The sequence below is a fragment of the Spodoptera frugiperda genome, chromosome 15 (assembly GCF_023101765.2).
Source record: "Spodoptera frugiperda isolate SF20-4 chromosome 15, AGI-APGP_CSIRO_Sfru_2.0, whole genome shotgun sequence".
NCBI classification, from domain to species: Eukaryota; Metazoa; Arthropoda; class Insecta; order Lepidoptera; family Noctuidae; genus Spodoptera; species Spodoptera frugiperda.
In genome coordinates, this window is record NC_064226.1 from 14,771,466 (window position 1) to 14,787,631 (window position 16,166).

The 16,166-nt window shown below is 36.0% G+C and overlaps 3 protein-coding genes across 4 annotated transcripts; 1 reads left to right on the plus strand and 2 right to left on the minus strand.

Annotated features, from left to right (window-relative positions):
* The first annotated feature begins 140 nt into the window (after nucleotides 1-140).
* LOC118272652 (mitotic spindle assembly checkpoint protein MAD2B) lies at nucleotides 141-1,211 on the plus strand. The gene has a single exon (XM_035589282.2). It carries the CDS (start codon nucleotides 464-466, stop codon nucleotides 1,052-1,054), a length of 591 nt encoding a protein of 196 aa, XP_035445175.2. The 5' UTR covers nucleotides 141-463; the 3' UTR covers nucleotides 1,055-1,211.
* Nucleotides 1,212-1,674: 463 nt separating this feature from the next.
* LOC118270636 (gamma-butyrobetaine dioxygenase-like) lies at nucleotides 1,675-3,118 on the minus strand. Its single transcript, XM_035586329.2, has one exon. The coding sequence runs from the start codon at nucleotides 3,047-3,049 to the stop codon at nucleotides 1,799-1,801; it is 1,251 nt and encodes a 416-aa protein (XP_035442222.2). The 5' UTR covers nucleotides 3,050-3,118; the 3' UTR covers nucleotides 1,675-1,798.
* A 1,448-nt stretch (nucleotides 3,119-4,566) lies between these two features.
* On the minus strand, nucleotides 4,567-15,600 carry LOC118276821 (sulfite oxidase, mitochondrial). 2 transcript variants are annotated; one of them, XM_050698744.1, is made up of 11 exons: nucleotides 15,311-15,600; nucleotides 14,891-15,048; nucleotides 14,494-14,632; nucleotides 9,392-9,570; nucleotides 8,957-9,113; nucleotides 8,411-8,603; nucleotides 7,769-7,903; nucleotides 7,086-7,278; nucleotides 6,231-6,431; nucleotides 5,698-5,870; nucleotides 4,567-5,231 (listed from the first exon to the last, which is right to left on the minus strand). In XM_050698744.1, exons 1-11 carry the CDS (start codon nucleotides 15,334-15,336, stop codon nucleotides 5,103-5,105), a joined length of 1,683 nt encoding a protein of 560 aa, XP_050554701.1. In that variant the 5' UTR covers nucleotides 15,337-15,600; the 3' UTR covers nucleotides 4,567-5,102. The 2 variants fall into 2 exon arrangements, with proteins under 2 accessions (XP_050554701.1, XP_050554702.1); XM_050698745.1 differs by lacking the exon at nucleotides 15,311-15,600 and having other exon boundaries at nucleotides 14,484-14,632; nucleotides 14,891-15,039.
* Nucleotides 15,601-16,166: the final 566 nt, after the last annotated feature.

Genomic DNA, 16,166 nt, shown 5'->3' on the forward strand with positions numbered 1-16,166 from the left:
TTTATTAGTCTCTCAAGCAGAGGCGGATTAAGTGTACAGAGCGCCCTAGGCGAGCACCATCTAGGCGCCCCTAATTTTTCTTGGCGCCTCCGTTATGGGCACGGGACACGCGCATCGCGCGGGGTCATATCGCGGCATCTTTCTGTACCCCAACGGTTAAGGCTCTGCTTTCAAGCAAAACAATAAAAATAGTAAAGTATGTTGAAATGTGAATAAAAAGAAACCACTTTTTTAATTATCAATATTAATCGATTACTAAATCGATTTGAATCGATAATTCCAAAAACTATGTACGTACTCGATAAAAGACGTCATTGGATTTTTTTGTTTGACGTTGATTTGACAGTTGACAGTGACAGACGACTGGCAAGCAAGTAGGCGCTCTTCACGTTTGTTTACTTTTGGTACCTATTCATTATTTGTAAATATTCCCCTTTTATTAAACCATGCTTAAACAATAAACATGGATAAAGATAGTTGTTTTATTGACATCACTGCCGAATTCTTGGGAGTTGCTTTTCACAGTATTCTTTACTATACATCAGTTTATCCTAAAAATATTTTTGAAATGCGTAAAAAGTACAACGTTGTAGTGTATCGTTCTATACACCCTGAAGTGAATCAGTATATTGAGCTGTGCTTGAAGACAATCGTGGAATGTTTGAAGAATAATCAACTGGACTGCGTGGAGTTTGTGGTGACAGAAAGTGAATACAAACCTTTATTAAAGTTTGTTTTTCAGTTTGATAAGAACAGCATGTTTGATGAGACTGTGGACGCGTATTTAGTGCAGTGTGAACAGAACTTGCGTGCCTTCTGCTTGAAATTGTCTTCTGTTAGTAATAATTTAAAAGAACTTCCTGATAATAGCAGCTTTTCCATATACATTCATACCAACGAGTCCAATGCTGTTGCAATGTCCATAAATCCAGAGTTTGAAGAGTTTCCATTAATTGAAGTAAAAGATATTTCTGAAGAGACTGACAAGATTATTCCTCTCAGCAGGTTTTCTATTAGAAGTTATGCCATAGATACTTATGTGGAACTTAAGTAATGTGTAATATCATTTGTATTCAAAGTTTTGAAATTGTAATATAAGTATACTTTATGTTATGTAATGACAATATAATAACTTAGTAGTTATTACAAGTGTAATACTGATGTGAATTTAACTTGATATAAACTAAATAAATATTAGGGGTAATTAACAATGGTACTTTTTAAATCCTGCCGATCCCATTATCAACTACTAAGTACAAATATACTGTAGTTATGAAGATTTTATTGTATCTTAAAGTGTGTCATGTATGCATGGAATATAAAGCCATGGCTATAAAGAGGAAACATTTTTATAAAACAAACTTTTCAAAAATATTGTTTATCGTGAATAGTTTAATATCAGTCAATAACTATGCATCAGGGTTTACCCTGTCACATTATTTATGGAAGGTAATATTTACCGCAAATATTTAAAATAGTTTATTTTTGTTTTAATTTTTTGTAAGTAGTTTGGCTTTCAATTTAATAAATAATAAATAAAACTTAAGTTTTATAAAAAATCGGCTGGGTTAAACCTGTGTAGATATGTTCATTACAAAATGTGCAAATAATTTTGAGTCTTTTAGGGTGCTCCCTTAATATTACGGAAATATATTATTAATAAATAAAAATCACTTGTTTTATATTCATATTATTTTATTTAACTACCTAGTCAAAAGCCATACTTTATTTATTTTTCTTGTTTATTTAAAGTACCTAGGTAGGTAATGTAAAATAACTATAGTTACATCATAGAATCTCAGCAAATTCCATCTTCATTCTTCAACTTCACTCTCAAACACCTTAATCTCGAGTATATCTCATCCCAGTCCACATAGGCTCCTATTAGTTGCCTCACGTTGTTCTCACTGTCCTCATATGCATTCCGACCATGCAGCAACCTTATGTTGTTGAAACACAGAATGTCTCCAGCAGCAGTTTTAAACCGCGCACCGAACTTCTGGTTCAAAGCTAAGAAATTAGCGTGCGCTTCATACCAAGGCTTCACTAAATCAATGGGCCCAGGAAACTGACTGCCCCTTTGTGGAATAGAAAAATTAATCCTCGTTACTTCACCGTGTCGGTCCAAGCAGATGACTGGATCGCGATGTAGTTTGAAAAACTCGTTACCATCCTCTACCCCGACGTCTCTCCACTCGATTTCCGTGTCGGTCAGCAGTTTATATTGCTCTGGGTGATGCACTTTCATATATTGTGCGACATAATGGCAGTCGGAGAGTATATTTTCCCCACCTTTACTAGCTGTTTGAACTAAACAATGTAACAAATTCACTCCAGGGCAATATTCATAGTACGGTAGGTCAGTGTGCAACTGTAAATTGCTCGACAAGTAGGCCACATTACTCGTATTCGGCACATTCCGCACGACAAACTTGACGCCGTAGTGTGTTCTCTTTGTAAATCCGATTTTATTCACAACTGCATCTATAGCAGTCTCGGAGTCCGGTGTGTTCTGAATCAATGCGACTCCGTAAACAGATAACTGGTATAGCCAGTTGTACAGAGCCTCATCCGAGTTTAATATCTCATTGTAATCGTGTTTGGAAAATATTTTTGGGAAGTCTTCGTTGTTCCATGTAATCTTTTTGGGTTTATAAATAGTTTCTGTGTATTTATTTTGATTTTCCGTGGTGAAGCCTCTGAACTTTAGCCAGTTTAAATTATATTGCGATGTATGTCCGTCGTTCCAGGTGACTTGTAAAGCATTTTGGTCTTTAGAGACGTCTTTCGGTTTGACATTTAGATCAAAATTGTTCCAATCGAGTATCCTGCTCTTGGCTGAAGTATGATAGCACTGTTCACACTGGCAGTTCTCTCTTAACCACACGTACGGGAACTGTAGAGATTCACCGCGAATATCAACACTGAGTAAATCGTCTGTTTTATTTTTGAATAGAACATTTACAGTGTGAATAGTTTTGATACACGGTGCGCTTGGCAACGTTTTTGCAAATTTTGTCGCACTCGTAACGAGTCTCAAGGCGAACATGTTGACGTGCTGCCCCGACCGCACGCGAACCACACTGACTTTGTGAGTTTGGACTCTGGCATACCTATTACAATTCATATTATTAATTCATTTATTTAAACGAACCGGGATGTTACTTGTGTATACTGAGATATGATTCAATCGTATTGATAAGGGGAATAGTTATGTGCAGACAACTATTTGGATAAGTGAGCCAATTGTTGTTTAATTTGATGATGTCAGAACAATTTACTGATGGGCGTGCTATGTAGCATAATATATGTATGTGAATTGCAACGAAAATTAAGGGGCGGGAGCGACAAACAGCATGGATACAAGGCTTACCTACTGCGTACCTACCTCATCACAAAAAAGTTGATCGATTAGATATTGACGGGACGACTCGTTACTGTACAAGTAGCGGGTTCAATTCCCGCACAGAACAATTTTATTCTAATGTATACCTGTGCGTACATATTTATAATGAACCCAAAAGTTCTTAGGTACACGAAGGCAAATACTATTGTTTTTTTAAGAGGGAATTTGTTTAAGGCAGTATAAATTCGGATGAGTTCCTCAACGCAGTGTCTCGAAACCTATGAACTGGATCAAGATCCTAAAGTCGCCCAATTAAGGGCTTCATTAAGCCTTCAACTTTAGCATTCCCATTCCCAGCCATCCACTGTATCAATACATATATCTTACTAACGTCCCTTACGTTCCTTCGTATCAGAAACCTGCCTACGAAGATATGATGGAATATTTCAACCAAATGATACTTTAAATAAGACACACCTGCGATCTATTATTGCCTACTGTGTCAATAAATTAACACTACATACCTACCTACCTGTTTTTATATTGCAAGTAAATATTTAAATCTATAGGTGTAAGTCCACATTGATTGAATTGTAAATCGTTTGGTAACCGGACCTAAATTGGCCTTCATATTATCTGTAGGCCATAGACCTTTTTGTCGTCAATATAAACTTAATTTAAGTGTGCGATTACGTATAATTATGTATACAATAATTATCTACGTGCGTAATAATGGGACAAAGTCTTTGTTACAATTAGGTATTGAAGAGATAAATGATTTCACTGGGTGCCTACAAGCTGAGTGGTAATGGGAGGGGCCTACAGCAAATTTTACCTCTCTCAAAATGTAGTACCGCGTTCGGCGCTCATGTGGGCTTTTGTTATTAAAACAAGTTTTATTATGTAAAAATATAATTTTATAATTAATATAACAATTTAAATATAATTATTATATTATCTAAATTCATAACATTTGATTGATGACTACCTTATAACTTATAAGAGTTTGATTTAGTCAAATAAAATGCATTGGCGTGAGTAGTAGGTATGATATTATACTAACTGTCATGGTCGAGAAAGATAATCTCGGAATTTGTCAAGTATATAATAGTTCAGTATGTTGTTACCTCTTTCCAATTCACTAACTGTTCAGAAAACAGTTATTCAAATACCTATGAATATATTTATTAAAAAAAAGAATAAAAGAAAATAATATACAATTATTTTTGTAAACATTATAATTCAGATATGTTTGACACATGAAATCATTACAACGACAGCACTAAAGAACAATCTTGTACGGAAAACAACGTAAAAATAAAAGTGTATAAAAATATACGCGATAAGTTTATTAAAAGTCATGTGAAAAATATCAAGTTTCGAGCATGGTAACATTAAAAACTAAATGTAAGCACAACACTACGAGATTGACTAAAACAGAGTATATAAACGTCGAGCCATTTCCTTTCAATTGGTGCACGATATTATAATAAATTAATCATAAGTACAATTTGTCAAAATAAAAATAAAAAATACATAAAATACTATCGACCGAACTAAAGCAATTTGGTAAAAGTAAAACAGTGTTCTCAGTTGGAATATCGATACAAATATTTTGTTCTTAAATATCAAACATTTCAAAATCAACGATCTACTACTAACAGTCGTAGAAAATTATTATTAAAACGGTAACAAATGAATTTCAAAAATAGACCTTAACACTAAGAAATAAAGTTGTTCATAAAAATGACTATAACTAACGTGCGATCTGTACTGTGATTTTATGGTAGGCGTTGCTGAGTACTCCTCTAATGTTCCAAATATCGTCAAATCTCTCTGGTTGAGTATTGAAGTTGCTGTCTGTTGCCTTCGCCCATAGTACCATCTGTAAATAATAGTTGGATGAACATACAATACTATTCTATTTCTACAAAGTATCTCCGAATAAAGTTACTACACGATTGTTCAGGAACCTTTTATTACGTTTTCTTCTTTGTGGGGGAAAAAGCAAATAGTAATGTGTCGAATATGCTCCTATCCCTAAACTATTGGTACTCGTATTTAGAGTTTACTTATCAATAGTATTGTATTTTACTTAGCTTTTGTAACTTCTAAACGACAAATTCTCTGATCCAAACAAGAAAAGCACAAGCTTGGCTTTTCAAGCTTGTGTTGTTTCACCATGTGAGCGAGGTTATCGAAGATCCAATCCCCTTCCACCAAAAGGACAGCAACGCACTTGTAACTCCTTTGGTGTTGCGGGTGTCCATGAGTGATACTGATTGCTCATCAGGTGATCTACCTCTGCTCGTTGCCCTAACCCATATCAAGCAAAATACGAATGATCTTACGTCTTCCTGACCCTTACAGACAGGTATCGTGACAGTCCACAGCGCCCAGGAGTGGTGTTGCTGGGCCGGTGCATCATCAGTCTGCAGCTCGTCAGCCTGTATCCAGGTCTCGCCGCAGTCTGGTGATATGTCCACTCGGACGATCTTAGCACCGCCGCCGGAGTATGCGTAACCTTATTGTAAGAGGATAAAAAAAATGCATTAACAAATTAGCTTTTTAAAGGAGTAATTCAATGTCTCTGAGACAAGCAAAAAGTTTTGTGCCTGTTACAAGAATCAGTTTGATCCTGCAAAAGGAGAATCCTCTATGGATTAGATAGCTAACTAAAGTAAACCTAAGTTTACTTTACGGGCCGCTGCCCAAGGATTATACAGTGTGAATTTCTATCTGTTTTGATTTTTTACCGAGTGAAACAGAAAATGTGTTCCGCGCCATCTATTGGTTACCTACGCAAACTGAAATCTTCGTTATATGACAACAGATGTCGTCACATCTATATAAAGAACAGCTGAAAATCAACTCCAATTCTTACCTCTAACTTCGACGACTCCATCCTTTGGAACGACGGTGTCTCCGTCGGCTGGGTCGCATATAGCGGACGTGATAGGCAGGCTGTATATAGGCGGCGCGGTCGAGAAGTCCGCCGTCTCCCACGTCTCGGACGCGTTGAATGATCTGTAGTCCTTCTGGTGCCAGTGGGAACAACTCTCTTCTTTTGAGACGGTAATTGATTCTATAGGTGGAAAATTGGTATTGAGATACTTACAGAATGGCTTGTTGATGAGAGAAAATTGTTTAGATATAAATCACATAAAGCACAGTCGTAGCTGTTAGCTACCATTGAAACGTAAAGGTTATTAAAAGGGCATAAAATCTCACGTACCTACAACAAAACCAAAAAGCTTAGAATTCGGTACAAGGAGAAATGACGAAGAAACAGGAATTGTGATGAAAATGATGTTTGTTTTAATTTTGTACTCATCCCACTAAAACAACATAGCCGAGGTTCATTCATCTACATCTCCCTCCCCGTATTTAACCAATAAAGGTAGATAATATAATAAAAACTAATTATTATGTTATCGGCTTACTCACGTAACTGTTTGACGAGGAACTCGACTAGTTTCAACGAGTCTAACGAGCCAACATTGCCTCCCGCGCTGGAAAGTGCGCGTGAGTCCAGGCAGAGGGCGCGATGGGCGCGAAACTCGAGTCGCCAGTAGCAGCGCGACAATCGCCGCGTCGTGTGTCGCGGAATGCTGCTCATGAATATGAGCCTCTAGCATGGCTTGAAACTAGTCGAGTGTCTCGTCAAACAGTTACGTGAGTAAACCACATAATGATTAATTTAGTATGTCTCACAAAACCTTCCCAAAAGCTCCCTTACCGAGCCACTTGACACTCCTGACAGCGGGAGCCCCGGGCACGACGACCCGCAGCGGGTACCCGTGGTCGGGCGGCAGCTCGGCGCCGTTCATGTGCGTGGCCAGCAGGATGCAGTTGTTGGGGTTCAGCGCCTGCTCCAACGGAATAGAGGTCGAGAAGTTCACGCCAGTCGCGTCTATGTCCGCGCCTGTGAACTGGGGATAAAAAGTATATATATAAATAAGGTTGGTTTTATATAAATTTTCCTTAACCTGTTAAGACTCAGTGCTGCCCTAAAACTATTTGAGAAAAGGTTAAGAAAGGAAGATGATAGCACAACACTTTTTAACATAAAATGATTTATTATCATCATTCCCAAGGTCGGTCAAAGTTGATTTTGGGAAGTTCAAGGTCAATAGACGTGTTTATTTGGATCAATTATCTACCTATTTTCAGAATTTTAGGTACATTTTTTTTTGTGATGGGGCGGCGTTCGTCCTTTATCTCGCACGGTGGTAAGTGATGATGCGGCCTACGATGGAGCCCGTCTGCCCATAAGGAACCTATTCACTCGGGCCTTGAAGACACCCAGGTTATACCCATTTATTATACTACAAGACTTATATGTTACTTTATCAAACTACAAACAAAATGTACGCTACATACAAAGATTCTAGGATATAGTATAGTAGGTATATACGTTACAATGACGTGTTTCCCGGCGACGTTGTTGCAGTCGACCCCGCAGTCGCGGAGTACATCGCGGAGTAGTACGCCCTCCCACACCGCGTTGCTGATGGCGCCGCCCTGCCAACTGATGCCCTTCACTGGCTTCACCTCCTGCGGGTTCAAACAAAACAGACACTTATTGCTTGAAAATTAATAGTAAAGGAAGCAATTAGATTTCTTCAATAGAATTTAGACCTTATTAAAAAACCATAAATTATCAACATCAACAGTTAATAATAAAATTATTATCTGCTGCTAAGAAGACCATTTGTAACAGTTTGATTGATCATTTTTATAAACGTGGAGAATAAAAGACCGTCAAAAATACTTAAGAACTCAAAACCTACTGAACAGATTTTTATGCGGTTTTCACTACCGTACAACGGGGTGAATAGATTCAGAAAAGGGGTGAATAAATGTTGGGAAAATGTTCTAACATCTATTCACCCCATTCCTGTGTCTATTCACCCCATTCCTGTATCTATTCACCCTTTGAATTCTATTCACCCCATTTTACCCCCCCCCCGTTTTAGTGGATAGAGCGATTTAAGAACTTCCAGTGATCAAAAAAGCTAGTTAAAAGATAAATTTACATCTGCAATAAGAATAAGGCAGTACCTCATTCATCTCACTGCGCCGGTTCCCGGCACACATGAGTGCGGCGCGTACTTTGGTCCGCGGGAACTTGTCCAGTTGTTGCAGGCTGAACTCACGCGTCTTTGTCTCTCCATTCTTTACGATCACCTTCACTTTATGCTTACACGCATCCAACTCTGGAACAGGCATGTGTTGACGGACGAAAAATAATTCGCTGCAAACAAAAGAACACCGTAAAGAAATGAAGAGTGTGTTGCATATGCTGTTTTGTAAGATAAGGTTGATAAGGGTTAAAATTGCGTGCAGAATCTTAAGGAAGGGTGATTGAAGTGTGTGAAATTGATAATATCAAGTAACACAAATCTGTACAATAAGAAAAGTTATAAGTATTAATGAATTAAGAAGACTGAGAGATGAGAATTATGGTGGCAGGTTGATGAGATGATGGTGATAAGATAGCTGATTTCCTAGATTTGAAATCCAATCACTAAAGACACTAAAATTAGGTAATTTATAGAACAAAATATCTCAGTGCAATCCAAAAACACACAGCTTGTACCAACGTACTTGGGCGTGTCGAAGTGTGCGACCTGCAGCTTGGCCGGTATCTCCGCGTTGAAGGGCCTACTAGTCTTCACTATCAGCCGCTCGTCTCTGCTCGGCTCCTTCGACCAGAGCTCTTCTTCGGCCGAATGGTCTATCATGTCGGCTTCGTGAATGTTACCTGGGAAAACACATCGTATATTATGATTGCCAATCGTGAAGTACTAAATTCCTGATAGATTTTTATGGGATATTTGCATTCATTGTGCTTATCAGATGATGTTAGTGTAACGTGATGTCTTATTTGTCCAATCATTGCAGCTGTCAAAAATTTAGTGTCCAATGGTGTGACACTATTGGACGAAAAGACGTAAGGTATACACACAGTCCCATGTATTAAACTATAAACGGTAGCCCCTCCTTTGTGACCTATCTTCCCATTCACCATCTTACACGTACCTATTCTGTAAGTCTCCAGTAAGTCGCAGATCTCCTGCGTCTTGTGCATTCCGTAGACACTCCAGAAGGGTTCGATGCTGAGTCCTCCCGCCATCATGATTTGATCCCCTCCAGGGTGGGAGGGCAGGAATGAGGTCACATCGTATACGCCGTTTTTGTAAATTACCCAAAAGCTTTCCCTGTGTACAAAAGGCAGAGACAAATTAATGTAAGGCACTATAATAGTGGTATAGGTTTGATACAAGAGCCTCTAAATTTGTTTCGGCATTTCTTCTTAGAATAGTCCGATAGGAAATGCGAGATTGACGTGTAAAAGTGTTATCTTGAAACCTACTTTCAAAAATAAATATCATTTATCATTTAAGACTAAGAATGCATGACGATATACATTGTTAAAACTATGACTGCCAATAGAAAACTGTTGAAGGAAAAACCTCCGCTAACGTCGGTCAACGGAGACAACCACGGCGTTCAATGTGTTAAACTAAATTGCTACCAAGTAATAGTATTATTAATTTAAAAAAAATGCTAGGGGATTGTAGCTCTTTGATCCTTAACTACAGTACCTAACTATGATGTCTATCTTTTTAATCTATTCAAATCGTTTACCTATCAGTAAATTGCTAACTATCGATAGATTAACAGTCAATCAGCCAACTCCTCGTTTTACTCACAGATTTCCACGCTTATTGGACTGCAACGAAATTACACTTTCATGGCGCTATTTCGTTTCGTTTCGTTTCGAATAAGATGATTGAATAGGCACCTACCTTATTATTGAGTTTTGTACGAATGTCCGTATTAATTAAAGGAAAGGAATTGAACATTTTTACTTAACTTTTTTATTAGTTTTTAATCAGAGTGCCGCTTCAGTATAATTAGCTATAGTAGTTGGTGAAAGATCATTGAGTTTCGAGGTATAAAGTTGAAAAAATGGTACTAAAGGTAATTAATTAGATAATTTAAAATTAATTAACTGTTACGAATAATGAAGTAATTTCGTTTAGGGGTGTGCGTTTAAGATTGTTACATTATTATCGAAAGAAAGATAAACAAGTCATGTTATCGATATTTTATCATAACATATCCTCCTGAGTACTGAAGTTCTAAATTTAGGACAACCAAAAAAATAAAATATTTTACCGAAGTGCACCAGTTTAGCATCAAGTTTTTTTCGTGAAACGAAACGTTGTAATTTTTAGTTAATAATTATAATTTTAATTTTAATTATAATTTTATTTTTTCTTGTGTCTATATAATGGTAAGATATCATGTTGTAAAAATCAAATCAATAAACGAAAATATCATACCCTCGGACTCAGGAGGATATCGACATAAATATGATTTATATTACAAAATATAGGCAAAACTTGCTTTACCCGAAATATGAAGTCTATAACGAAACGATTTCTTTAACAATAGAAAACATGTCAGTGGTTAATTATTAGGTGAATATCAGTTTACGTCGCCGACACATGTTTAAATATTTTATCACGATTTAGCAATATCTACGTCAGTTCTACACATAGTTATATACGTACTTATTACTTTGTTATCAGAGTGCGTCAATAGTTTATCACTAACAGTTTCAATTATGTTACAAAAATGTACTAAAAATAAACGGAACGTAACGACATGTAACAAAATATTCGTAAACTACAGCAACTTCATAAATAAAACAAACAGTCTTTGTTCATTACATCTTAGAAACTACTTCACCAATATTGGTAAAACCTTTTCGTTCATAAATTAAAAATACTCAACTGATAACAAAATGGTTAAATAGTCAAAGTCAAAACATTTATTTAAATTCTACATTAGGCACTTTTGAAACGTCCAATTGAATTGTACTTCAGTCTGTCTGTCAGTGATGCTAGGTGTTCGTTCTAAAGTGTAGATTCGAAAGGACAGAGATAGAATGGAGAGAAATAGTTAAGTACTTATTTATTGACTGTGAATAAATCTCTAGAAATTACACAAATTGAATCGTAATTATATTATTATGATAACCAAAACCACAATCACTACTGAACAATGTCATAATAGGTTCAATAAGCACATAAAGGTTGGCTATAGTAGAAACTTTACAATCATAGCCATTGGGTGACCACATAATACTGTATCCATGGCAACCACTATTATGTTATGTGTGGTTTTGTAATACCTCTATAACAGGGGTTCTCAATAGGTGGTCCGCAAAATGAAAAAAAAAATACACAAGACAACACCTCTGTCCTAAATAAATAGAAGGGATAAAGCTAGAATTAAACTTATGACAAAAGAGAGAACTCAGAGGAGCAGCTGATTAGGAATAATGCTCATGGGATTCATGTCTGGAGAAAATCTTAATATGGGATCAATAATGAAAAATAAATAATAGTAGGGTGCGCGACTTCACCGCATCTGCACACGCTGCTCATGATGAGGAGTCCCTTTGTGACTCGAAACTAGTAGACTTTTTACCATTAATGTACGTGACTAAACTGTGCTTTTTAGTTAATATAATAATAGTGGTCCCTAGCCAAACAAGAATGACATAAAAATGATCCTTGACCATGAAAAGGTTGGGAACCCCTGCTTTAAAACATAGCAACATAACAATACATAATATGCTTTTATTCAACTGATGTGGTTGTTAACTGAAGACAAAGCATTCTATTACACTGTTTAAAAGTACTTATAATTACTGTATTGTTGTATGTAAAGCTTATTGCTTTTTGCGAGACTTTTCTAACAGTAATTAAAGTCTCATTAAAGCATTACATGATTCATATCAAATATCACTATCATATACTTGTATACTAAGTAGGAGGAGGGGCGTGTGTGTGAACAATCGTCCTCACGCCCCAGCCGTCGCGAGAGACACTCCCGACGACCTCCGGCCACCATAATATAAGGAAGATATCTGCGGACGGCGAGCTAGGGTAACTCAACACCCGGCCAGAACTAGACACGTGCTAGCGGGTTTATCGGGGCTCCGGCTCGAAAAGCAGGAGTAGTAACGTTTTTAGTCAGTAAGAGTCTGACATTCTCGCTCACCTCGCCCAAGGCCGGAGAAGTCATTGGATGTTTTTCACACTTTTAAACGATCATACATTAATATAATATTAAGTATCAACTTTATTTATAATTATTTATCTCTGCTTACGCCAATGGGAGACAGTGGAAATTGTAAGCATTTGGACTAACGTGAGCATGGAAAACTTAAGTGTTTGAATATAGAAGTGTTTTTTGGATAACAGACTGTTAAAAATATTATGTATCTATAAAAAAATATCACATTAATATTTTGACAAGGTAACCTACTGTGTTGGGTACACAGTAATATCTACTTGACATGCGTCTTATCAGGTCAAGATTAGATTCAGTTACCGCACGGGAGCCGATAGCACTGCGAAGTTATGTACGATGCTTATCAACGTGTGTAGATCTTGTCAAAACATCTTATTACGTATGTCGTAGGTATGTGTTATCTGAGGAAACTTTTCAGTATTTTTCTTGACCTTTCCAATTGTGCAATTTGCATTACAAATTGGTACTTAACTGGTGAGAGTAGCTGGCTAGATTAATTAAGATTAATTAAATATAAAAATAAGTCCCATTTAATAGGGGTGCGGCTATTGCCATACTACTGAGAAATTTTCAATAAATTGAAAGAAGCAAAGTCGGGAATCGACCCCGAGACCCCTTGCCCGGCAGTCGCAATTGCGACCACTTAACCAACAAGGCGGCCCAAGAATTATATCGTCTGCTAAAATACGATTTCAACAACATTCTTTTATCGCGTAGTGCTATTTTGTAGGGCAACTTTCACTTCTGGTAGTCTTAACATGTGTGACATTAAGTGAAGAAACACTCATGTAAATAAAACCATTTGCATTTACTATCACCTAGGTAACAGGCATGATGAAATTCTATACTGCATGAGGTGTTCCTACATACATATATTATGCAAAGGTAAAATACAAATTTCCTTCAGGTGCCTGTCAGTTAGTCCATATCATTGATTTAAAATCTTGATACAAAATTAACAATGACACAATCTTTATTTTATTATCTATCGATTCAATTGATTATCAAAAATACATGGTATCAATATGGGTAACTATTTTATAATTTTATCAAGATATCTAGTAAGTCTGGCTTGTCTTTACTGGTTGATTGTATCAAAACGAGAACCAGTTTGTAGGTACATATTGTGTGTATTACAGTTGCTAGGGCGACACATGGGTTCCTAGATTCTACATTTTACAAAATCGAGAAATTGACAAACAATATAAATAACTAGTACTTATTTATAGTTATTGTTTGTCAATTTCTGCAGTATTCGTTTTTCTGCAGTTTATAATTTAAAATCGATCTTTATAAATAAAAATCTATTGGTGTTCGTTAATCTCGGAAATAAAATGAAACATGCATGTGTATTGTATGTATTGCAGATATGCAATGATAAATAGCATAAGTCTTCCTGTTAATTTGTTGTGACTAAACGCTGAGCACACCTAATTCAGGTAAATAGTAATATTTTTGTATGATATGTTTCCTTAAAGTATTTAATAAGGCAATTCCAAGAAATGTATGTTATTCATGTATTTGCACAGCCAACATGACTAGGCAGGTAGGTAAGGACTGTACAATATTTTACATTATTTCAATACAATTTTAGTTTAAAAAGTTATGCATGGATAATGCATAATCTTGTTTCCCTTTGAATTTAAGGTCCTTGAGATGTGCTATGTAGCTATGCTATGAAGATGTAATAGCAAAGTCATGAAACTATGTGACCCTTTCCACTGATACTAAGCTATGCAGCTATACAAGGAAGATGCACAGCTCAACTATAATTATGATGTATCAATAGTAAGAAAGCCATCCATAGCACGCAACCAAAACATCCTTCTTTCTTTTTCGTCAGTAGGAGTCTACATTTTTATTTATTTTGTATTCTTTTGCAGACTTTGCCACCGTCCTTGTGCAAAAGCTGACGGTCTGATACTCCCTCTTGCCCCTCCCAAGATGGGAGCTGACGAGAGATTGGTTGATTTTCTTCCCTTAAAAAAGGTGATAGCACAATATTAAATTGGTACTTAACAGTAACTTACGCAGTGTTATGAGTGATAACTTCGTCAGCCCTGAATGTTGGTAGATCCGGCAACCTTTCTCCCGCTTTACATGGATCATCTTTGTTGTCTTCTTTATCTTTATCGTCTTTACCCTTGTCTTTATCTTTGTTAGATTTCTCTGTAATGAAAGATAATTAAAATAAATGTTAAAATTTATTTTAAGCAATGTAAATAGTAGGTACATATTTGTAGATTGTTTACTCTTATAGATAGGTAATCATTATTAACTAGATTTAGCTCTTTAAAACTTAATAATGTGGGTGTCATAAAAACTGCTGAAATATGAACTTTACACTCAATGTAACTAGGTTTGCTTTTCAACAACAGGCCAGATTAAAGGCTGATTAATTTTATTATAATAAAGTGTTTAATTTACCTGCTGCTAATACACTTCCAATTAGCACAGAGCTGAACAAAGCTGTGGCTACTGTTTGTTTGTATTGTCTGTTTTGTTCTCTGTGTTTATATTGTTCCTGGTTGATCCTCACTGCTGAGGCAGCCACGCTTATGAATTTGTTCTTCTGGTTGATAGTTCTAGAAGCAAATAATTAGTTTGTAGTGTATTTTAAATTAAAAATAATTAATGGGGAGGCTGGAAGTTTATTTTTAACTATTGTTTTTTAGTTTATCTTGTTTTATAAGGGTCAAGTATCACTTTAGGTATATCTAAGTATTCTACAATAGCACAATTATAATAATTAAAAACAATAACTTATAAATATAATAAACATAATACTTTACACACGTATTCTTATTTAGATTAGCACTAAATGGTGCAAATTTCACACTGACCTACCTTAGCAATATATTTTTAAGCGACATTTTTCCGATTCTTTTAAAAATACTGAACTCTAGCTGTGTTTATTACATGATAAACTGTTAAAAGTGAAAACAACACAGTGCGACCTTGAGCAGTTTCTGGCTGGAAGGCGACCTTTTATCATTTAATATATTTATCGCTATTTAAACACGAACCCGTGTGCAATATTACGATGTACAAATATAATGAAAACGTAATTCCTAAAGCGTAGCTCGACAACATTCGATAACTGTACTGCGTGACTGCGTCAGTTTTCCCGGATTGACAACATTGACAACTCCACAATAACTGTCACCGATGACAGCTACGCAATCAGCTGTCCAAACAGCTGATCAAAAGATCGGAGCAAAACCAAAACGTAATAAAACAATTTATTTACGTTTAGTTTTTTATTAATAATACTGACTTTTGTAAGCCAATTTATTTAAACTGCTAGTTAATACTTACCTCTTATTTTAATTTCGTAGTTTAAAATAATAATGAGAAGGAAATTATTTAGTTTTAATGATTTATCTCTAAGACATTATAGTCATAAGTTATGTTTAGCGGCCGTAGTTTATTTGAAAGGACAGTGAAGCGACGGTAAACAGACACAAGTGTTTAGTTATTTGCTAATGAATTCGGTAAAACAATGACTGCTGATGGTATGTATTGTTAAGTATATTGACAGTATTGTTTACTGTTAGTACCTGTCTATTTAGAATAAAAAATAGGTAGGTACATAACATAAATTAACTTTGCATTGGTAAGATGCTCATACATTACAAATTACTTTATTATGCATTACCTACTTTTTCAGTTTAACCGAAACCATATTATGACGCTAGCCATC